Raw genomic sequence first — 24,728 nt, 5'->3', positions numbered from 1 at the left:
TTAATCTGCAGATTACTTTCTTTTAGTTTTTTAATTAAATATATTGGGATGACAATTGTTAATAAGATCATATAGATATCAAGTATACAATTCTATGAAGATTGGATAAAGAAGATGTGGTACATAGTAGGTTTACAGTTCTGAGGATGTAAAATGCAGAGTTTATTCTTGCATCATTATTTATTATTATATTTTCCATACAAAGAACCGTAAATCTAATTTTGCCCCACCCTGTTTATACAATGGACTACTTTCTTTAAATAAACTATTATTTAAAATCCCAATAAATAAAAATAAAAGTAATACTGATATGAATAATAGAGGAGATAAAGCAGGACTTCTGAATAAGAGCAAGAAAACAACTAATCTACAACCTGTGGGTACTGGGAGAAAATCAGGATGGATCTGAAAACTATAACTTCACAAGGAACACAGGAAATAACTCTCAAGCTGCAAAATGCTAAATTGTCCATAAACTAAAAAGAACTGAAGTAATCTAAAAGTTACTAAAACAGGATGTCATGGAGCTAAAAATAAATTGAGGCCTCAAGCTCCATTGAGGGCAACCAATGAAGAAATCCCCATCTTTTAGGGATTAAAATTAAACAAGAGCCACTTTAGGTTTATTTATTTCTCATTATCCTCTCTTAAGCCTCTAATTTTATTGTCCCTCTTCATTTTTCTTTACCCTTCTATTTTCTTTTTCTGCTGTTTCTCTCTTTTTAAAGTATATCATATTCAATTCACCTTTTGAAATTTCTGGCACATTACCATAAGAATCTCAGTGATGAAACAGACATAAACAGTATGACAAGGTATTAAACATAGAAAATGATGTGCATAATATTATTTTGGCAGTTGGATTTTTGCTTGTTTTTGTCAATGAATATCCAGATTGACATGAGAGAACATTCTCAAAATGAGAACCATTTCTGAAATGGAGTCTGATCTGACACAGGACAACGTGAAATGAAGATTTTGGCTCTTGATCTGGTAGGACTTTGAACATAATGCTTCCTGTAAGCAAATATTTAAGAGGTATAACTGTGAGGCAGACAGAATGGCCATAACAGGGATAATGGTGCAGAAGCTTCCACACTGTGCTTCCACAAACACAGTCTGTAGTGATATCCAAAGAGAAAAAAGGCATGCCTTAATTTACTAAATAGTGTGACCCAAGAAGAAATGTATCCCTTCTTCCCCATTTAATTTGATTCAGGCCTACATTTCTCACTTTATTCTCAACAAAACCTTCCAAAGAAATACCACATTAAAAAGAATTAAGCTTCCTACCTTAATTCTAGATTGATGTGTTTGAGGCATACATCAATCTAGGTATCCCTCCCTAATAGTAATGACCTGAAACTATTTCTTTACATGTGTTCATATTTGATTTTCCAGATGAGACTCTCAATGTGAGAATTTGGGCTCAGAAAGATTGCAATTTATTTTTGCTTGATCAGAAAACTCTACAATGACAAGTAAACTCCATTTTACCTTAATATTCTAAAACAGATTTACTAACAGCCTGAGAAAAATTATTAGGGAAATGTCACTGAAGTGGAAGTATATTTAAGAGCTTTAGGCTAGTGATAACAAATAATATAAAAACACTTGCTTCCATCTGTGAAGGAAGGAGTCTCTACTTAAAACAATCCATCAATATAAAAGAAAACTCTCTGCAGTTTATTAAAGTTATTTGTTTTCATTAACAGTCATTTCTTTGGATTTTTTAAATGTAAATATAGAGATATATACATGTGTTTGCATTTTAATGTATATTAGTTTATAATTCACAACAGAATAATTATACTATGTTTTATATGCAGTATGAATCATCTATGAGAAAAATCTGACTTTATTTTTTAAAAAAGCTGTCAGAAGTCAAATCATTCTAGAGCAAAATTTTCAGTTTAATAAAAGACGTTAAACCACAAGTGTATCTAACCATTAAACATGCTATCTAATATAACAACATTTAAGAACACAAAAGAGTATCTAAATAGCATCTTGAGATTCCTCAATGGCCTTTGACCTGTGTTTTGAGTCTCTTTAAATTGCAGCAAGCTATATCCATCAGAAAATTCTCTTATTTTTTCTGTTAATCTTGCCTTTAACAACAAAATAAAGAACAATAAGATCAAAAGCTAGATCACTTACCATAAATGCCTGTTGAAATGCAGGGAAATGCCTGTGAATAAACCACAAAAATAACAATAAATTGTAAAGAAACAACTCTGCTTGACTCAAATACTATTTATTTGAACATCTATTTTGCCTGATAATGGGATGCCCTCACATATACTCAGAGCTCTGAAATCCAGCTTTTCCATACCAATACTCACACCAGCTCACAAGAGCCAACTGCCACACTTTCAGGAATCTTGTTAAACATAGTTATTAATAAGAAATTAAATTACATAAACCAGTAATAAAATGTTATTATGTAAAACAAATACTCAGAAATAATCTCATCACTTCCTAATTATTTTGCCACATCTATTATTACCTCTGTTCTTGAGATTACTTGTGTCTATCCTATGTGTATGGTAGAAATACTATGTAATGGTGTGCTACTAATGAGCATCTTGCTCCAGCTCCATATTAAGTGAGGTCATCTTGATGGCTTAAAATCTGGAAATATCAATCAACATTTGTGTTAGACTATACTTGTGGGTTGATTGAAACCATAGGTTGGCTATGGATATAAAATTTTGATAAAATTTTATAAAAGTGTTCTGTAAGAATTGACTATATAAAATTTATAATAAATGGTATCTATTTCATTTATTCTTATATTTGTGTTATACACTTTCTTTTTATCAGTAAAATTTAAAAAATAAAATTGTATACATGCATACTAATTTTTTAAGTCAGTTTTTAAACATTTACTGGCACACCACTGCTATACCATATAATATGGATCAAATGTTCTCCTGGATTAGGTCAGGTATAAGAATGGAACCTCATGATAAGATTAATGTTCTTATGGGAGAAAGCTTTCCACCACATGAGGGTACAAAGAAGGCTGTCTACAAACCAGGAAGTAGGCCCTCACCAAACACCAGATCTGTTGGCGTCTTGATCTTGGACTACACAACTTCCAGAACTATGAGAAATAAATGTGTCTTATTTAAGCCACCCTGTCTATGGCAAATTGTTATAGCAGCCCAAACTGACTAACACACCATATCTTACTTAGCAATGTTTAAAGAATTAGATTGAAAGAGTAAATGAACAAGTGTAAATATATAGGCAATTCTTAATTACACTTTCTAACGTAGAAAGTGATCTGTGCATGGCAGTGTCCTCTTTCAACGTGCCTTTGTGTAAAGTTAATCAAGTTCTTTTCATCCTTTTGGTCTTTGTAGTTTTCAACTGAAATTAAAGATGATAACATCCACCATATAAAAATGTGCCATGGGAATTAATAACAGAATTTTTAAAAAAGTGACTGATACTACCCTAGAGAATCTAAAAACTGTACTTGCCATTGACTGTAATAATTACCATTGGTATTGAGCTCAATAATAATAATAATAAAACAACTGCTTTTTAAGTATTTTTTTGGTTGAATGTGTACTACATTTTATTTTCCTTAATGTTTTTTTAATTACTTTATATTGTTGTTCAATTACAGTTGTCCGTATTTCCCCCCACCATTCCCTCCCACCCCATCCAATAAGTTTGTCCTCCTTCCTATGCTTCCACTCTCCCCCTTGGTTTTGTCCATGTGTCCTTTATAGTAGTTCCTGTAAACCCTTCTCCCCATTATCCCTTCTCCCCTCCCCTTTGGCTATTGTTAGATTGTTCTTAATTTCAATGTCTCTGGTTTTATTTTGTTTGCTTTTTCTCTTTTGTTGATTATGTTCCAGTTAAAGATGAGATCATATGGTATTTGTCCCTCACCACCTGGCTTATATTTCACGTAGCATACTGCTCTCCAGTTCCATCCATGCCGTTGCAAAGGGCATAAGCTCCTTCTTTCTGTCTGCTGTGTAGAATTCCATTGTGTAAATGTACCATCGTTTTTTGATCCACTCATTTGCTGATGGGCACTTAGGTTGCTTCCAGCACTTGGCTACTATAAAGTGTGCTGCTATGAACATTGGAGTGCATAGGATCTTTTGGGTTGGTGTTTCAGGGCTCTTAGGGTATAATCCCAGCAGCGGAATTGCTGGGTCAAAGGGCATTCAATTTTTAGTTTTCTGAGGAAATTCCATACTGTTTTCCACAGTGGCCTCACCAGTCTGCATTCCCACCAAAAGTGCACCAGGCTTTCCTTTTCTCCACATCCTCTCCAACACTTGTTTGTTGATTTGTTTATGATGGCCATTCTCACCAGTTTGAAGTGGTATCTCATTGTGGTTTTAATTTGCATCTCTCTGATGGCTAGTGATGCTGAGCATCTTTTCATATGTCTCTGGGCCCTCTGTATGTCCTCCTTGGAGAAGTGTCTGTTCAAGTCTTTTGCCCATTTTTTGATTGTTTTTTTTTTGTATTCTTAGAGTGGAGTGGTGTGAGTTCTTTATATATTTTGGAGATCAAACCCTTGTCCGAGGTATCACTGGCAAATATGTTTTCCCAAATAGTTGGCTCTCTTTTCATTTTAATGCTGTTTTCTTTAGCCATGCAGAGGCATTTTAATTTGATGAGGTTTCCTTAATGTTTTTATAGACCTTATGCTTATTCCTTTTATGTGAATATTTCATTTAAAAAGTGACAGTGTATGTGATCTTATTTTAGAGAGAATAATAATCAACTCTCTTAAGTTCACCTATACATCTGCAACATGATAGACTTTTTTCTCTTCCTTTACTAGTACATGTTCATGTTTCTATCAAGAGTATGAGTTCCTGAAATAAAGTAGAGCTATTTTATAATAAATTAATGAGTTAAGTCTTTGATTCCTTGAGTACTTGGGGTTCCAATAAGATGTGAAATGTGTTCTTGAATGACTCAATCCATCCAATAATACAAAACCATGAAGTGAAAGTATGAAGTGAATTCTCCTGAAAATGGTGGAGTCTCTGTACAGGCATTCACCAGGATTATCACCAGGTCTTGTTCTAGTATGAAATCAACTGCAAGCTACTACAAGTAAATTGTTACTAACCATCAGGGCTCAGAGTATGGGAATGGCCTACTTAAAAATACACTAAAATGTCCAGGTCCCAGGTTGGGGGCACACGAGAAGCAACCACACATTGATGTTTCTCTCTCTTTCTCTCTCTCTCTCTCTCTCTTTCTCCCTCCCTTCCCCTCTCTCTAAAACTAAATAAATACATGATATTAAAAAATACATTAAAATATAATATATACTATGCTCACTCATGTTCTACTGCATCCTTTAAATGAGTCAAGGAGAGATGAATTTTGGAGCTCATGTCCTAGGTATTTCATGAGAGCAAAGTGAACACACAAAACATCATACATTTAGTGATTGCAGTAGAAAAATAAAAAGGTTTGAAAACAGCTGCACGAAGCCATCAATCAAATGTTAGAAGATACCACAATGTTCTAAATATGCAAGTCTACTTTAACTCCCACCTGGACATCTTTCCAGTCCATGTTTATGAGACTGGACTCAAGGGGTCTATGGGAAGACTCAGAGGAGTAAGCAACACAGAGTATTCTGTCTGACAAGTAGAAAAATCTCAGTGAATGCTGATTCCTATCGTGGGTACTATAAAGCCCATAAGGCTCCACTTCAAGGGGAAACTTGTTGCCTAGAGCAAGGTTTCCCATCCTTGGACTATTGACAATTTGGATCAGATCATTCTTTTTTGTTGGGGGCTGTCTTGTGCATTTTGAGATGTTTAGCACCACCCCCTGACTCTATCTACTCTATGCCAGTAGCATGAGCCCTTCGTGACAATCAAAATATATATTCAGACATTGTTAAATATCCTCTAAGGAGCAAAGTCACTTCTTACTGAGGACCACTACCCTCTAATCTAGGACCTAGACCCCAGCAGTGCTATCAGAGATTGTCAATCATTGTCTAAGATGCAAAGAGCCACCTCACTCAAAGTCATGCTCCTTCCCAGGGCAGTCTGCATCCAATAATTGATCAATGCAGAGTATAAAGGCCTTGGCTCATCTTGGCTCAATTCAGTGCAACACTGATGGTCCCTACCACCTTTCCCCTACCCACTTTTGCTTCCTTGCCCTCTCCCCATCTCTTTTCCAGGTATTGATCCCAAGGGCACATCTTGATAAACATCCTGCATCCTGAACTCTGTCTCACAGTCTGCTTCATGGGGAACTAACTTGAGTTAATTCCCTTCTGCTTCCCTGTCAGTCTCAGTCACATGAATCGTTCTTTCATCAGATCTAGCAGAAGAGAGGACATACTGAATAGTTAATGGCAAATTTCATTTGTGTCAGCTCCCAGCTCTATCTTGGAATCAATCATGCAACTTAATAATTGAGTCTGAATGTACCAACTGCCTTGTCTGTTTTAAAGGACAAATAGCTTCATCTACAAATGACATTGTTGCCTTGAATGTGAAGGCAAACAGACATGTAACGGAGAATGACTATGGTGATATTATTGCATCAATTCAAACAAAAAGGCAATGACAAAGCAGAGATGGAAATACAATATCATAGGAAATTATTTTATGTAAAACAATTTTGCATATAATTTATCCAAACTACATCTCCTCCATTAATCATTTGTTATAACTTAAGAGAGAAAGATTGGGGGGGGAAGAAAGTCAGCAAGTGAGCTCAGCTAAGGGATTTTATGGCATATAGTCTGTGCTCTTTGCCATAATGAATTTCTGATGGAGCCACCAGAAGTGAGTAGCATAGGTTTTCTTTATTTCAAAGATATGTTTAACATAGACACCTCCCCAGAAAAACTCCTCTCCTATGGAAAAAATGGTAGCTTTTACCAAAACTCAGACCAATTAGCCTGGTTTGTTTTAAGTGCACATAACTCAGGAGTCACCTATAGAACTTGAGGAATGACATCACCAGCCCAATTTATAAGGCTCCAGATTCTCCTTCCAGCAAAACTCAGGAGCAAGAAGTCTCTGTGCTATTCAGGGATGATCATACATAGCCATCAGAAACTTGCTTCATGGCACTTGACTTTTAGCCAATTTACTTTTTTTTTTTTCCTGAATCATCATGCACTTGCTCACTTGGGGGAAAAATAATCATTTGATTTGGAGAGTGAGAGATGATTTTCCTTTTGTGAAATTATGGATTGGGAAAATACTTCCTTATTCCAGAATGTGCATTCCAAGTAGATTTGTAAAAACACAAATCCTTAAGGCTTTAAACTATGTCTCTCATCTTCTTTAATGTCTGCCTTCACTTACCCCATTTCAGTAATTTGAGAGAAAGGAAGGAAAACATCTTTTCACCTTCTTTGTCTTGACACTAACAGGACCTCAAAACCAAGACTATAAAACATCATAACGTTCACTTGCTTTTGCTTGACCCTTGTTTCATACATTCCTGCAAGTGGGAATTTATTCCTCTCTGTTGGGAACTGCCCTGCCTGGTTTCAGAGGCTGTAACCCCCCATGGTTAAGGCTGAGTCAGAGTTGGGACCATAAGCCACTAAGGAGACAAAGCCTATCTCCCTGGCAGAAGTGCCACCTCTGCCCACTTCACCCTGCTTGGCCCTGAGCTTGGCCAGTTAGCCAATGACAGGTAAGAATCCTCAAGGGAGGATCAACCTAAGACAGGCTCTGGTCACCAGGGATAAGCTCGCAGGGAAGGACTCGGGGGGCTGTGGCAAAAGGGGGTGATGAACCCTCGCCCCTTGGCTTTGAAATAACCTGAGTCCTCATTCTGTCTGCAAGAAGTCTCCTAATCTCTTGGCTGCTTTACTTCCTTGTCTGACTTGAGCCTGAAGAGATAACAGAGGGCGGGTGCAGTCCTGTGATGGGAGGGGCAGATTCCCTGGGGAATCAGGCCTAAGGAAAATACTTACATTCCTGTGAAACCTACTTAATCTGTACCCTCAGCTTAAAAGATAAGGATCCAGACTTGAGATGAGTCTGGGCTTAAAGTTTTATGGCCCTCTAGCTGATTGGCTGTAGCTCAGACTAAGCCCTGGAAGTTCTCTGTAAATCCTGTATTGTTTAATTCTTACTGGCTGACAATGATTGATGAGCTTTATCTGCATTCCTATGTCAATGAACCTAATAAAAGCCCATGGGGAAAAAGGATCAAGGCCCTTCTCCCTTGAGAGATTGGCCACCTTTCCTCCCCAAGCAGATCATGTCTTGGTAGTCTTTTTCTTCATCCGTGGCGGAACCGTGGGGCTGCGTTAAAGACCCCCGGCATCTGGCGCCCAATGTGGGGCCTGAGGACTTCGCATTAAAGACCCCCCCCCCCCCCGACACCTCTCCATTGATTGATTGCTTATACAGAAGACCTGTAATCTGAGTAGGTCTGACTCCACCATCAACTTCATAGGAAGGTGTTGATTGACCTAAATAAACAGTGCACATTCCCCATACAAGAATAGAGGGATGGAGGATTCTGAATCACTGAGCTGCTATTTTAAACTAACTGTAAAGTGCTCCCAACTTCTAGAATCTTCCAATGGCTGACCCAACACTTTTCTTATTGTTTAGTAAGTTTTACTTAGATTTTCTATTATTTGCAAGCTAAAGCATGCTATCTACCTTCCATTTAAGTGCTTTAAATTATATATCATGTTTCAATGGGTTGAAGAAGCTGATTGCAAAAGAAAAACCCAACACATTATTTTGTTGAATTTTGTGTACCACTGAGAAAGAGGAAACTCTGAGTTAAATATAACAAGTGTTTTCTTATGCTTTAAGATTTATAGTGTATACTTATTGAAAATGCTATTTTGGATTTATTTAGATAATTTCTTAAGTCACATCTTGTTCTAGAGTATAAATAAAAAGGAGATAAATTGATTAAGTTTTTCTAAAAGTTCTTCACATTCTAAACCCAGGGCTTCTGAATCACTTTTCAAAACAGAATCATTGATGAGTTTTCAGAGTTTTATGCTTGTGCTCTCAGGAGCGGTGTTGTTGATGAGTCTTTCATGAGTGCTTCACTGTGGGCTCTGAACTTCTCTTCCAAGCCCCTAACACAACACTCTCACCAAGGTTGTGAAGCTGACTCCTTCATTGCTGATGAAGTTTTTTCAGACAGCACCCACACACACCTCCTTCTCAAGTGGCCCCTAATAAGTTCTTTGGTTGGTTGAAAGTCAAAGGGTTGCAGCTCTCCAATATACCAGGAATGACAACCAGTGAAACCTCATTACCGCTATATTTTAATGTAAATCATCACAGTTTATAAGAGGCACCGTGCTTTCAAAGAAGTTAGAATATGAGAAAAGATGCATAAATAAGATTTAGGGTACCATTCTTTGTCTTTAGATGTTTGGTTATCAGCTTAGTGGGCTGTTCCATAGTCCCCTTATCCAGAATGCAAAATAAGTATTTCTCAAACTGTGATATACGACTAACTCTAAGAGTATGCAAGATACTTTGAGGTGGTAAACAGATGGGCACTGCCCATTTCAATGTAATACATCCATATTATTTTGATATACTCCATTATTTTCCTCAAGTCTTCATCTTTCCTTCTACTACACCCTTTGCTATGTGATATTGAAGTTCCTCCACTAGGAAAGGATGCATTTTCCTTGTTCTGCTGATGATGAATATGACTTGGTTTGGCCAATGGGATAATAGCAGTCATGACATTTAGGCTTATATTTTGTACTCTTGCCTGTGGAGAGAAACCAGGAGAAGAATAGACTTCATGTAGCAGCTGGTCCAGAAAGGCTGAGACAAGTGGGACAGATCAACTGAACACAGCCTAGGTCAGCTGTGCGCCAACCAACCCACTGGCAAGTGGGCAAGGAAGACATACTTGTTATTTTATGTCACTAAGTTTTGAAGTTGTTTGTTGCACAGAATTACTATAGGTGATAATATAAATTTGCTAAAACCATTAGTTATTATAATATATTATAACAAGGGATAATAGTTTTCCACATAGGGTGACAATACAAAGTTTCTTTTGAAAATAAAAATACTTAGAGTCTATTAAAATATCAGGTAGTCATCACATTATAAGGTGGAATGTGAATGCTTAAAGTTAAAGAAATATTGATGCAGCAAATAATATCAAATTTTTAAAACTATTAAATTAAAAATAGCATTGAATTTTAAAATGCTATTGAATTAGAAGGCAAGAGACCAGGGTCACTCACTAGATATAAATCTGACAGCCAACAGCATATTCCCTTCAGCACTTCAGTTTCCCCACCTATAAAGGAACAGAGTTGGACCAGATGGCTTATTCAGCTATTAGATTCTGTGATGTTAGAAAACAGCCTGTTATCCTTGACTACAGTGCAGGATAACAGGGACACAGAGACAGGCAATTTTACAGCATCCTGAATTCCTCCTAGTGTTTGGACGTGGGAGGCGGCAGTGTGGCAGCAATAATGTCACCCTTGAATTACCACACTATGCTGAGCACTGGGCCTAGAGCTCTGTGTATATCCTTAGGTTCATTTTCATGGACAGTGCTGTGATAAAGAACATTTTACCCCCTTTTTATAAACATGAATAAAAATAAAGCTAAGAAAGCTAACTTGTTCAAAGTCACAGAAAGAAATGCTAGCTAAAGGATTTGTTATTTTTAATAAGAAATGATTGATTCCATTTTTACCTTTAACATTTCTTAATTATACATACAAGATATGCATACATTCCCAAAAGGCTCAAAAAGGCAGGTGAAGGCAGACAGCAGTGACAACCTTCTCCTACTGCCATGATGTAACTGGAACACCCTCCTCCCAGGCCGTCATGGTCAACAGCATGGTGAGCATCATACCACTCCATGCATTCACATCTCAAAGGCTGAGAAACATTGTGCCTTTTTATTGATCTCAATCACCTAATCACTTCTCATCACACTTTAATAAAATGCAAGTCAGAAGCATGGCCTCCAAAATCCCAGTAATCTGGCTTCTTTTCTGCCCTCCTTTCCCTCCCTTTCTCCTTTCACTCACAGAGTTCCTATCATACTGACCTCCTTTTGTTCTTCAAACACAGAAACTCAATCCTGCTCCAAATCCCTGCCTGGACTTGCTGTCCCCTCTGCCTGGCACACTTCCTTTTAGATCTCTGATCAAGTGTCACCTCCTCAAAGAGGCTCTCTCTGGCCTCCAGCTAAATTACTCTCTATTCCCTTAGGCTGTGCAGCATCCATTGAGGACTCCTCTCACTACCGACACAATTGTTTGCTTGTGAATTGTCTCCTCAGCTTCAGTTCCCCTCACCGGCATGCAAACTCTCAGGGAGACCTTTGTCTTAATGTTGTATCATGTGCACCTGGAATAGGGCCTGAATCTCAATCAATATCTGATAAATTAATTGATTAACAACTAAATTATATGGTATATGCAAACATAGTCAAATACAGCTTTCCCTATACAAATTAGACTGTACATTGTGTTTTATGTTCTGAGACTAGCTTTTTTCATGTACTAGATCTTGAAGCTTTTCTATGTCAGTGTATATTGAACTATTTCATGTTCCTAATGTCTATACACTATTCTATGGAATGGTTACGCTATGTTTATTTAACCATTGCCACATTGATGAACATGTAGGCTGTTTGTAAATTTTTCTATATCAAATAACCCTGCAACAAGCATTCTTGACTATGCCCTTATATACTTATCATATTCTGTTAGGATCAATTCCTAGAAATAAAATTGACTTGTTTAATCATTGGATTAAAAAAAGTACATTTAAAAGTTTGAAAATACTGACAAAATGCTTACCATTTCTCTAATTTTTTCAATGTAAAAATATCTTCAATGGTAGAGAAAAACTAATAATTCCACTACCTCTCATGTTACATGGGCGAACAAATCAAAAGAATACTCTCTCCTTAACAAATTACACCAGAAAATGCAAATACTATCAGTGCACCTCTCATTTCCAAAGCTATATAACCTGAAGGTCAAGGTCATTTAAAGCAGACTGTGAATGAGATCACACGGAAGTGGCCAGTGAAGTGTTTGGAATGTACTGTGCAAGCTCACCCAGGTACCATAATTATAAGCAATAACTTTGTTTTTGTTTTCTTCATTATACCTTGGAAATAGCTGTCATAAAGTCATTTATTGCCAGCTGCTTTCATGATTATAACTACAACTCCATGCAGCTTTAAAAAAATTTTAAAAACTATTATATAGCCATGAATAGTAGCAGTCCTCTTCCAAACTTTATATTTTCCAAGAAGACAGCTGGATTAGTTCCAAGGTGAATTTATTAGATGTGAAATGCAAAACCAGCAAAGGGAGAAACTTGCCTTTTACTGAATCTTGCTTGTGTGACTAGTAGGAATGTTTTACTATAAACTATACATATGTGAAAATGAGAACAGGTCACCATAAACCTACTGAACCCAAACGAATGTGTATTCTGTTCCAAAATGTCTACGTCTGTAAACTCTCTTTACAGAGAAGCAAAGGGAAGAAGCAAAAATTAAAGAAACAAACAAAAAACCTTTCTCATATCACAGCAAACTAGTTGTGCAATGCAAAACCTCATACTGGAACAAAATGTCCCTAAAATTATGTCTTTTCAATAACCTTAATCACATCCCATTTTGTAAGTATCCCTTCCCCATATTCCCCTGACTTACATACGTGTATTATGCATACTTTGCATCCCTGGCACTGAGGGCCAGGGAGCATGAGGGGATGCCCTTAGGTAAGCGTTTCCTCTGCAGAGCCTTGGGAATATGAAGACAGCAGTCAATCATTACAGATCCCCTGCAAAGTAAATTCCCTACTTAAGACTAAAAGCTTCACAGCTCATAGCTAATGCCAAGGCCTAACTATGATTGCAGGGAGGGGCATTCCTGGCTGAAGGAGGGGCTGAAATGACAAGGAGGAGCCCTATACACAGAGGACTGAGGGAACAGAGAACTGCCTGAAAGAGCACAGGGTGGGGATGGAGCTCTTGAGGACTTACAGACCCTGGAGTTTTCCTCAGCATGGCCATAAGGGACATTGTCCTTTATCATTCCCATGTGCCCCTGTCCATGGTGTGCCTCCCACACAACTACTGTAGCAGGGCTGCCCTTAGGTTGCTGGAACCTGCTTTGCAGGTGCACTCAGAGAGCAAGGAGTCTGGGAATTAAATCCTCCCAGGGTGCTCTTAACCAGTGAGGACAGGCGGAATGTGGGAAGGTGTCAACACCCAGGAATCTTTGTGCTGGTGGGGACTATACTGAGGGGTGATCTTCACCCTCTGGTGATCAATCACCACTGGATTTTTCAGTCCCCCGGGATCTGGCCTGATATCCACTCTTCCCTTCCAGTCTCATTTCCTCACATTTCACCCACTTTTTTCCTGGAATTTTACTATTAAATTCTGTTCCACCAAATCCTCACTTCAAAGTCAGTGTGGGGGGAATTAATCCAGATATTTGTTATTGTTATTAACCTGATGTGGCTGGCAGTTGAACTTTTAAAGTAAAATAAACCTATGGTGAACCTCAGAGAAAATAGACCACATGATCATTTCCAGTCAATATTGATAAAAGGGAGGAGAAGCAGCTGTATCCTTATAAAGCCACAAAATGGAAGAAAGAGCATGCTCAAGACCATGGGAAATTTGAGCAACCACGATCTGACTGGAAACCAATGCAGGACTGTTAAGGAAGTAGAACTGGGGAGAAACTCAGAGAGATACCATGTGGGGAGGAGGCGGCGGCCCTGGGACTGTATGTAAGCCCTCTATGCTGAGTGCAAGGCCACACAAGGAATGTGTGCCATGTAAACATTTGCTAAACAAATCTGAAGGGGGTTATTATGTACTCCTGGTTTTGAGTCATTCCTTAGCTTCCTTAATAATAAGTTGTATCTTCATAGTTCTCTTAATTAGAAAGTTGAAGGTCTGACTTCCAGAGAAAACATTTATGAGAAACCATTAACGACAAATAACTATAACCACAAAACAAGAAACAGATGGTCTCCTAGGGGAGCGCCCCAAAAGCCTTAACACTCTTGGGGGGTTAGGTGATATTTTCTCAGTCTATGAGTTGGGCATTACAGTACAGTAACTCAACCATTTCTTAGCCAACCTGTATCTGAAATGTTCCTCCAAGCTTCACTAATAATCTGCTGGCAAACTGAACAGCTTTAGAAAGGAGAGAGAAAATATGCATTCCATAGTATCTACTGAAAGACCTTGGAAACTCACAGAACACCAGGGTATCCAGAAGCTTCAGTTATCAGGTTCTTCTGCTCTTGTGTCTTATAAAAACACCAGGAATAAAGATACCACCTAATAAATTCTAAAGCTTCCAGGCCATTTTTCACATGGGCTTTGCTGTCTCTCATAAAAACACACAAGACTGAGAGGAGGCATTATTATTACTGTCCCCAGATGGAGTGAGTGATCTCCCCAGAGTCACACAGTGGTTAGGAGGAAAAACTCAGACAGAAACCCTGATCTTCTGACTCAAAATTCTAAGCCCTCTCACTGCAGAAGGGAGTGAGGTCAAGGGAGAAGGATAGTTGAAGAAAGGACAGTTCATCCTGAGCATCCTCAGTCCTTGAGAAAGGACTGGTTAGAAGTGAGGATTCTTTTTCAGCATAACACAGCATGAAACCTTTCTGACACTAGGCACCAGATCATAACAGTATAAACTTTGCCATTAAATGAAAGATTGGCGTAATAGTATAACTGAAGATTAACACTTTGGAGCCACTTCTCTATTCAGCTCAGGGGAACTGATGATGACTAGGACACTTTGAGAACCATTGTGTATTCTATTCTAACCAATGCTGTTTTGTTTCCACTGCTGCACCAGACAATTGTAGCCCAGGCTGCATTCTCCTCATATTCAGCACTGACTCCTTTCTCTGGGATGAGCTGAGGTTTTTTCATTCTGTGCTTACTAATCTGTCACAGACCATGTAATTGCAGAGGGAGCAGATTGCTAGATTACCAACACATGTGGGTTTTATGCCTGTGGGTATTTTGACATGTCTGTTTCATCTCTTAAAATGTCAGGATCTTCTTTCCACAAATTGGGCAATTCCATTCCAACTTCTCTATAATTTAATGGTGTGAACTTGAAAATATTATCTAGAAAAAGAGATGAGTTTCCACACGAATGCAGCCACTTCTATGGCAATTACATGTGCAAACACCTGACTCCATTTCATATTTATGGGAGTCAGGTGAGACTCTCTTGACAGTTGCTTGGGGCCTAAACTATCGCATGGTCTGTAAAGAATAAGGCCTTTAAATAAAATGAATTGTGATTATGTGGCTTGAGTCAATATGTAAAGGTAATAAATAATTCTTTCCTTAGTCACAAAGGAAGACATTAGTCAAGCCTAATGTACACTTTATATTTAACAAGGGAATTAATTAGGGAATAATGACTAAGAAAGAGATGTCTGAAGGACGTACCCTGTAGGAATGACTAAATAAAGAAAAGCAAGGAAGGAAAACAAAAAGGAAATTGACCATAGTCATATTTCCTATGTTTAAGAATTGCTACTCATGACCTCAAAATGATTGTTCTTTGTGGACAATCCATCACTGTGGAGGGTTTTATCCACTAGCGTCTGCAGTGGAAATGAGCAAAAAGGACAAGATGCGAGCAACCAGTCTGCAAAGAGGTGTCTGACAGCTCAGGCCCCAGGAGGTGAGTTATTCGTACACAGTTCCCAGTGATCGCAGCATTAATCCAACCAGAATTATCCCAGAAGGAGGAGAGCAGGCAGCTCGTCTTTCACTGCACACACCGTAAGTCCTCACTTAGTGTCATAGATAGGTTTTTTTACTTTAAGCAAAATGACTTATAAGGAAATCATATGTTTCTATTGTATAAAAAATCATGGGCTATGTGATAGTAAACAATCTGTTTGTAAACAAACTATAGTAAACAAACTATTACTATGTGATAGTAAACATTCCTACAGCATCTCATCAACATTATGACAAAACTATGTTGAACAGAATAACATTATTTGAGGACCTGCTGGATACACCAGGGGTCAGTGTTGGCTGCTGCACTGGGAGATGACCAAATCAAGTTTTGCAGAATGTTACACACCTGTTATCCACTAAAAAGTAGTAAAAACTAAATTGTCTTTCCTACTATTAGGGACTTAGTATATGCAGTAAGTTGTCACTATTGTTAGAGAGGCAATGAGGACGTCACACACGCAAGGACTGATGGGTGGATGCATGGGTGGATAGATAGATAGATAAAGGACAGTAAGAGGGAAGGACAGATGAGTGGATCAACAGGAGAATGGAACAATTCTTCATTTAAAAATGAATACTTTCAGCTACCACTAGCTCTGGTATGTTTTTTCTTTATTGAAAGTTTAATTTCACAAAATAAAGAATTTAATTTTTAACAACAATATCACAGTTGCATTTTGATGTGATTAAGGAAGGTTTCTAAGGTCACAGTATGAAGCCAATGATTATTTATGTTTCCCTAAGTTCAAAGAGCTATTCAAGGTTTCTGGATCCCACGAAATGCATTTCTTTCTCAACCAACATTTCATCTTGGGATCTCTCAGTCATATGTAACTGCAGAAACTATAAATGATTCCTTTTGACCAAACTTCACACCACTTTATTGTTTCTTAGTGTTCTGCTAGAAAAACAGATATTTCAGAGGTCCTTGTCCCTGGTACTTATCTGTTCCAACTATGCCATGCACAGCTCGTCTCTCCACCACCTCTGGTAGGGCTCACCCAGACTCCACCTAAACTTCTCCCAGGAGTTCACTGGCTCAGAAATTGCATGGATCAGTGCTTTTCAAACTTTGATATGCATCCACTCACCTGGCCTCTGATTCAATAGATTGGAAGCAAGCTGATATTATGTATTTCTAATAGTCTCCCAGATGATGCTAATGTTGCTTATCTGTGTATATTTATAATTGAAAGTTACCAGACAACAATGTCACTGCCAGTTCTAGTTCTACTTTTTAAGATAACATTTCATGAATTGAAACCTGGGGAAGGCAGGGAAGAAATTAATGTTTCCAGTTAATGTGTAGATACTGAAGTGGCAGATCTTCCAAAGCTACAAAATAGTTAATAGTAAACCAGAAAGATGACAGATGATGAAGCATTTGCTCTTTTCCCTCCCTTGTATTTTCCCACAAAACTGCACTGTTTAAACGCCCAATTCATCTCATTCTGATAAGTACACTTGTCATTCTGCTCATGTGAACAGAATGTCAACATTGGAGTTTCGCTTGTTTCCCAGTGGGTGTATTTTGTCTGTTCCTATCTGTCCATATTGCTTTTATATTTTAGATACAGTCAATGTATTCCAGAAATCTGGACTAGAATTAGTTCTCACACATAAATGTGTAGATGTGTAGACAAGTCACTGGGGGGGCCTTGTTAAAATGCATATTGTGGGTTGAGGTCTTAGCTACTACATTTTTAACAAGTTCCCAGATAAAATGAATGCTGCTTATCTTGAGACGACCTTCTGAGTGGCAAGAGTTTAGAACATTACCACTGAACTTCCACACTCTGATCCCTCTGCTCATGTTGACCCTAATATCAGCAAAGCTCTTTATGGTGCAAACAATAGGCACCTTGACTCCAAGCAGCTCTTAACATAAAATAAATTTGTACTTTTTCATAATTTAAAAGAATCCAATGACATGTAAAGCTTCAGTTAAGGCTTAATCCAGCCTGTCAGTGACTTGTCTAATTGTGATGCCAAGTTAGTGCTGGACTTAGGGTCCTTGGCTGGTACGAACCACACGTGTGTGCATGTGTAGCAGTTGTGAACAAGTGGTCTGAAGAGGAGGCTGCCAAGTAGTGTCTAGTATGTCAAGTGCTTTTTTTTTCCTAATACAAAACATGAGGTGGCCCCTCCAGTCAAGATTGCAAATGGATTTTTTCTTAGACTGAGAGGAAGGCCCTATGTGATGATTTCTGAGAACTAATTATCTGAAAACCTTCCAAGAACTTGGTCACAAAATTCAGAGGCAGAAATTGTTAAGGACTATGAAAAACCCCACGAATATATGAATTCTTATGTCTTGCCTTTAGATTGAAACATAAATGACCAATTAATTTATTTTTGTTTATTTATTTATCTATATTTCCCCATTATCATTTAGCCCCCTTATATCCCTTCCCCCCAGCAATGCCCACACTTGTCCAGGTCCATAAGTCCTTTTCCCTTTTTGCTCAATTCTTTCCTCTCTAACTTTCCCCCCAGTTGTCATCTGCTCTCCATCTATGAGTCTGTCTCTGTTTTCAGTGTTAGTTCAGTTTGTTCATTAGATTCCACATATGAGTGAAATCATGGTATTTATCTTTCTCTGACTGGTTTATTTCACTTAATATAATGTTCTCCAGGTCCATCCATACTGTTGCAAAGGGCATTTTTTCTTTTTTATGGCTGAGTAGTATTCCATTTTGTAAATATCCCATAGTTGTTTTATCCACTCATCTATGGATAGATACTTGGGTGGCTTCCATATCTTGGCAATTATAAATAACACTTCGATGAACATGGGGGTGCTTTTGTTCTTTAGAATTAATGTTTTGTGTTCCTTTGGATATCTTCCTAGAAGTGGGATAGCTGGGTCAAAAGTCAGAGCCATTTTCAATCTTGGGGGGTATCTCCACACTGCTTTCCACAGTGGCTGCACCATTCTGCATTCCCACCAACAATGCAAAAGGGTTCCTGTTTCTCTACATCCTCGCCAGCCCTTGTTGTTTGAAGGCTCATGTCAAGGAACATGTATAAAGGACCAATGGACAAAGACAATGGGGTAGAGGACTGAATGTGGGAGGTGGGGGGTGGGTATGGCAGGGGAGAATGATGGGGGAAATGGGGACAACTGTAAATGAACAATAAAAAATAAATAAATAAAATTAAAATATCCATTAAATATTCTCTGAACTCTCAACCCAATATTTAATAACCCTCCCTAATCATATATTAGTTTTCTCAAACATGCATTTTCTTCCTCTTGGACTATCTTTACTCTTTCCTTGTTGTGATTTACTAATAACAAAGTTATCTTTAATGTGGCACAATGGACAATGCTCATAGGACTGGGGCTCCTAATCAACAAATTCAGAAAAGTTAATAAGGGAAAGGAGGAACAAGAATTTGTGTTTCCTTTAGGTATGAGGTATTTAATTTCCTCTAGTCAGGTCATGCCAGTTCTCCCATTCAGAATCTGAAGTGCCTGAAATTTCAACACTCATTTTCATTCACCTTTGATGTGAAACAAAACTTGGAAAAAACAGAAAAGCTTCATATTTCTATAAGAAATGGAACCTAATCAACAAAACAAGCAAGCAAAATATAACCAGTAACACTGCAATAAAGAACTAACTGATAGTAACCAGAGGAAGTGGGGAAGGGATAATGGGGAGAGGTGAAGGGCTTTCAAGGAACATGTATAAAGAACACATGGACAAAGCAAAAGAGGGTTAGGACCAAGGGTGGAAGGTGGGGATGGTTGGGAAAACAAACAAACAAACAAAAAGCAGACCCTCGACATGGACCAAACTGAGCCTGTTCTGCAATTAATCTATACGGTGTTAATCTGAAAAAAGAAAATAGATGTCATGACATTTTGCATCCTGCAGTGAGTGCACAAGCTTACAAGACTATGGTGATGTGATGGTGACTCTACGATTACAACCGGGAATTATAATTATAGAAGAAAAGTGCAAGTATGTTCAAGTGAAGTCAGGAATTATGGATCTTCATTCTATCTTGAAAGCTAATATACAGTATTTTCTAGTTACTTATGATAAGGAATGTTTTCTAGTTTCTTATAGTAAGGAACATTATTAGCAATGAAGATATGAATATCTTTGGGTACATTTTATTAGGGAGATTTTTAAGTATGTAATGACTCACCTATGGTATTTTATGAGCTTTTATAAATGGATCATTTGTCCAGATAAGAAATTTAGTTGTAGAAAATGAAGGGAGAGTTATATTTGGATCTTAATTACACAGGCCAGAACCACTGGCAAAGTCATTAGACATAATAATTCCTAAGCTTCCCAGAAGAATGGACTGATCAGGTGGGGTCTCACTGGGACATTTTCTGGCTTTAGAGGACTGAAATTTTACCCTGAGGTTTCTCAATAATTTAAATGGTGCAATGCCTGTGCTAAGATCTCAGAGAGCTGTCAATTTCCAGGTGGAAAACAGAGCCTGGGTCTATGGAGGCCCCACAACTTTAGAAAATCTATGTGAGAATCTGTGTGAATCAATCAAAATGGAAACCATTTTAGAAAAGGTTTTTCTTTAACCTACACTGTGCTGGTGCTTTGTTCATTTAGCCCATATGTGTTCATGTTTAAGTTACTGCATTATGACTGATTGATGAGATACAGCATGGTCAAAAGACAACACTAAAGTGTATTTAAAAACTCAATTAAATGGACAGGATTTTCTTCCCTTCTTGATCTTCTCTACTCTTATTTCAACTTTTTGCATATGTAAAATTAAATCTCCTTGAACTTGCTTAACCTCTGCTCTGCAGGTCATCATTTGTCTCATTAACACAAAATTATAGGGTGTTTTGATGCTTCATCTTGTAGCAATAACTAATATTATTTAAAGCTCTCTTCCCACAGCACTAGCATCTTTGGGGAAAAAATGAGAAACTAATTACCATTGACTTAGCATCTGAACTTTTCAAGTGTTCTTTGTCCCTCCCTAAGCAGTGAGCATTAGGAACAAAGGAGGACGTAGAGAGAAGAGTGTTTTCAGGTGATGAGAACCTAAGCAGTCACAGGTACATCAAGAGGAAAAGGAATATTCATGGCAACAGCAGGCTCAGAATAATTTCCAACCACACATTCCCATGATGCCTTGTGGTATCCAGAGTTAACCCCTCTGTATGCATTTGCTTCAGGTTGTAAGAGAGAAGCTTCATTGGCTGGGAAATAAAGGACAAGCTTGTAAGAAAAGATGGAGTTTCCTTCCATTCTAAATGATAGCTTTGCTGGATAGAATAATCTAGGATGTAGGTCTTTGCCTTTCATGACTTTGAGTACTTCTTTCCAGCCCCTTGCCTGCAAGGTTTCTTTTGAGAAATCAGCACATAGTCTTATGGGAACTCCTTTGTAGGTAACTGTCTCCTTTTCTCTTGTTGCTTTTATGATTACCTCCTTATCTTTAATCTTGGGTAATGTAATTATGATGTGCCTTGGTGTGTGCTTCCTTGGGTCCAACTTCTTTGGGACTCTCTGAGCTTCCTGGACTTCCTGGAAGTCTATTTCCTTTGCCAGATCAGGGAAGTTCTCCTTCATTATTTTTTCAAATAAGTTTTCAATTTCTTGCTCCTCCTCTTCTCCTTCTGGCACCCCTGTGATTTGGATTTGGAATGTTTAAAGTTGTCCTGGAGGTTCCTAAGCCTCTCCTCATTTTTCTGAATTCTTGTTTCTTCATTCTGTTCCAGATAGATGTTTATTTCTTCCTTTTGTTTCAAACCATTGATTTGAGTCCTGGTTTCCTTCCCATCACAGTTGGTTCCCTGTACATTTTCCTTTATTTCACTTTGTATAGAAGGGTAGATAAAATGCATCCCAGATAAGGTCAAGTTAAAGCAGTTCATTATCCTTTATTATCACCAATCCCTTATTATGTAAAATGTTAAAGGGACTTATCTAAAAAAAGATAAAAAATATGAACAGTAAAATGACAACAAACTCACCACTATCAACAATTGAACCTAAAAAAACAAAAACAAGACAAACTAAGCAAACAACTAGAACAGGAACAGAATCACAGAAATGGAAATCACATGGAGGGTTAGCAGCAGGGTGGTGGGGGGGAAGGTAGAGGGAATAATAAATGTAAGGTACAAAGTAGATGGGGAGGTTAAAAATAGTATAGGAAATGGAGAAGCCAAAGAACTTATATGTATGACCCATGTATGACACAACTTAGTATGAACTAAGGTGGGAGAATGATGGTGGCAGAGAGATACAGGGCAGAGGGTAATAAAGAGGGGAAATGAGACAACTGTAATAGCATAGTCAATAAAATATATTTTTTAAAAAAGAAAACATTGGAGTTTCCATTAGGTCATCTTTTTCTCGCAGCTCCATACAGGGTCTAAAAACTCACATGTAGTCAAAGTATAAAATCACAATATTTAGATATAATGTGAAGGGATAACTAAGTGATTTGAAGACAGTTCTAATACTGTCCTATTAGGCTAAATGTCATTATGAGGTTGAAGGAAATCATGTTTTTCTATAAGATTTATTCAGACTTATACAACCACAGTTTTAGCTTATACTTTCAAGGACCTATGAGAAACTTTAATAAAACATCCACCCATGAAAGAATGCAGCCTTTTAAAGTTTACCTGAGAAGGGAATGTGATGAGGAGACATGTAACAAGATTCAAAATCTGAAATTTTTTTATCTTTAGAGAAAATCAGTTCTGACATAAAGTAAACCATTTAACAAAGTAAAAGAAGCAACAGTATATGTGAATAATATTAAGGTTCTCTTTACCATAAATCCAGACTAACAACCACATAAAATTTCAGACTATTAAAATATTTTGCCAAGAAAGAAAAATCATTATTTCTGAAAGATTTCTGTTGTGATTCATCTCTCTAGCTCTTTCTCTCTCTCTCTCTCCCCCTCCCTCCCTCTCTTTCTTTCTCTCTTTCTGTATAAGTATACACCCTGGAGAAAATTAGTTAATATATTAACTAAAATTAGTTAAAATTAAAATTAGTTAAAATTAGTTAATTAAAATTAGTTAATATGTTAATATGAAGTATGCTAACCTGTCATTAACTCTCCAGAGACAGCTTCATCAAAATATCAATTATCATTATCAAATAACAGAGGGTTAGTTAATAAGCAAATGAGATACTAGAAATAAATCTTTACTGGTGAAATAAGAGGTGTTCAAGACATATAGCTGCCTGAAGAAATTGTATGGGCATCATCACCTCTGCAGGAAAGATTGTATAAGAATTTAAAGATTCTTGCAAGCTTATCCACCTAAGATCTTTGGAACCAAGCCAAGTTGATAAGTCTGTCAAAAGCTACAATCACACGTTGATTGGATGACTCCATGAGCTGATCTACCTAGACAATTGGTTACTCAACATGAACTTTTTATGAAAACTGTTGGCATGCCTACAGGTGGAGAAAAACCACTAAGTTTACAGGATAAGACTGGATAACTATTTTTGTGATTGCTTGCTAATGGATATTTGTATGGGAGAAGAGCTTATATTGCAACATAGAGTTGATGTGGCTGTGAGATATCAGTAGAAAATGTTCACCTCTTTCTGGTTTTCATGTCTACCGGAGGCTAATAATATTTTGCAAATGATCACGATGATTGTGGAAAGTTGTGGGCAGAAATATAGTAGTGAAAGCAGAGTAGAGTGCTGGGGAGACTGACTTGGGAGGCTTGAGAGAGCCAGTATTCTCCAGATACACCCAAGTAAGGTAACTTAACACAAAGGAGACATGATTGTTTTGTAAATCTCACTTCAAAATACACTGCCAGCTCAAAAATTAATGCCATTGTATAGTATATTTCTCCTTGTCAAAATCCATTTGATTGTAGATGATACCAGAAAGCTAGAGATACTCAACATTTCTATTTAGGGGAGTGGGCGGAGGAAGGTTCTGGTTTGGCTGAAACATTTTCTTCTATTACATTCACATCAGTTGGCCAAGATTTTTTCTTGCTAGCAAGTTTCTTTATTATTTCCCAATTATGTTTACTTCCTTACTTTAAATTTTTCAGAGAAATTAAAAGGAAATAATAAATTTAAAAATAATAATAAAAGATGAGAGGAAAAGACAGGAACAGACCCAGACCAAGACAAAAAAAAAAAAAAAAGAGGGCCAGATGTCAACAGCCAATTTACTACCCCAGGTTGTGAGGTTGCATCCAGGTTTGTTTCCTTACCTTAATCAGTCTTGGTTTCACTATAATTTGGTGTGTAGCACATGCTGTTGATGTTTCATTCATGGCCTCTTGGTGGTCACTGTTCCTGTTCACACCAGTACCTTCTCATCCCAAGCCCCTGTGACTCTCTGGCTATGGATGGAAGACTTAAGTGATGGATATAAGGTAGGGCAATTCTGAGACATGCTCCATGCAATCTATCAGAGGCTCTCATGGGACTGAGCCCTCACTGTCCAAGGCAGTAACATGTTCAATACCGCACCTGTGTTGATTTTCTGCCATTCCCATTGTTAACTTCCACACTCCGCTATCAGTGTGTCCTAATATCAACTTTAAATTCAACCACACCTGATCACCAGCAACAGTCTGCTTTGGGGGAAATTCAGCCTCAAACATATGCTCATGTTAGGTACATGCTCTCACATTAGAGTCCAGATTAAGCACATAGTCTAAACTACCTTTATTCTTCCATAGACATGAAGAAATAGCCTCTTCTCTTCATTGCTATTTCTGCATTGTATTGCCATGTTCTGGTTCTCCCACTTAGAAGAATTATAAACTGCAGCATTGTGACTTCTGGATCTGCATATAATCACTATTCAAGAAGAAAAATGAATTGCAAAATAAAAACTTCCTGTAACTTGATATACAGAAAAAAAACAGAAGAAAGTAGAGAAATAAAATTTTAAGCAAGCTTGATGTTCAATCATGATAATTTAACCATAAAAATGACAACTGAGAGTTTTAGA

At 37.6% G+C, this 24,728-nt stretch overlaps 1 protein-coding gene across 1 annotated transcript in view; it reads right to left on the bottom strand.

The window, feature by feature from the left end:
* Positions 1-24,728, bottom strand: part of MACROD2 (mono-ADP ribosylhydrolase 2) — a 2,068,729-nt gene that overhangs the window by 629,247 nt on the left and 1,414,754 nt on the right. The window contains exon 7 of the mRNA XM_071221798.1: positions 2,161-2,191. Within this exon, the coding sequence (XP_071077899.1) occupies positions 2,161-2,191 (31 nt within the window). The remainder of the gene's footprint in view (positions 1-2,160; positions 2,192-24,728) is intronic.

This window comes from Desmodus rotundus, chromosome 6 (assembly GCF_022682495.2).
Source record: "Desmodus rotundus isolate HL8 chromosome 6, HLdesRot8A.1, whole genome shotgun sequence".
NCBI lineage: Eukaryota > Metazoa > Chordata > Mammalia > Chiroptera > Phyllostomidae > Desmodus > Desmodus rotundus.
Note: the sequence above shows the minus strand (reverse complement) of the source record. Positions and strands in the feature narration are given on the sequence as shown.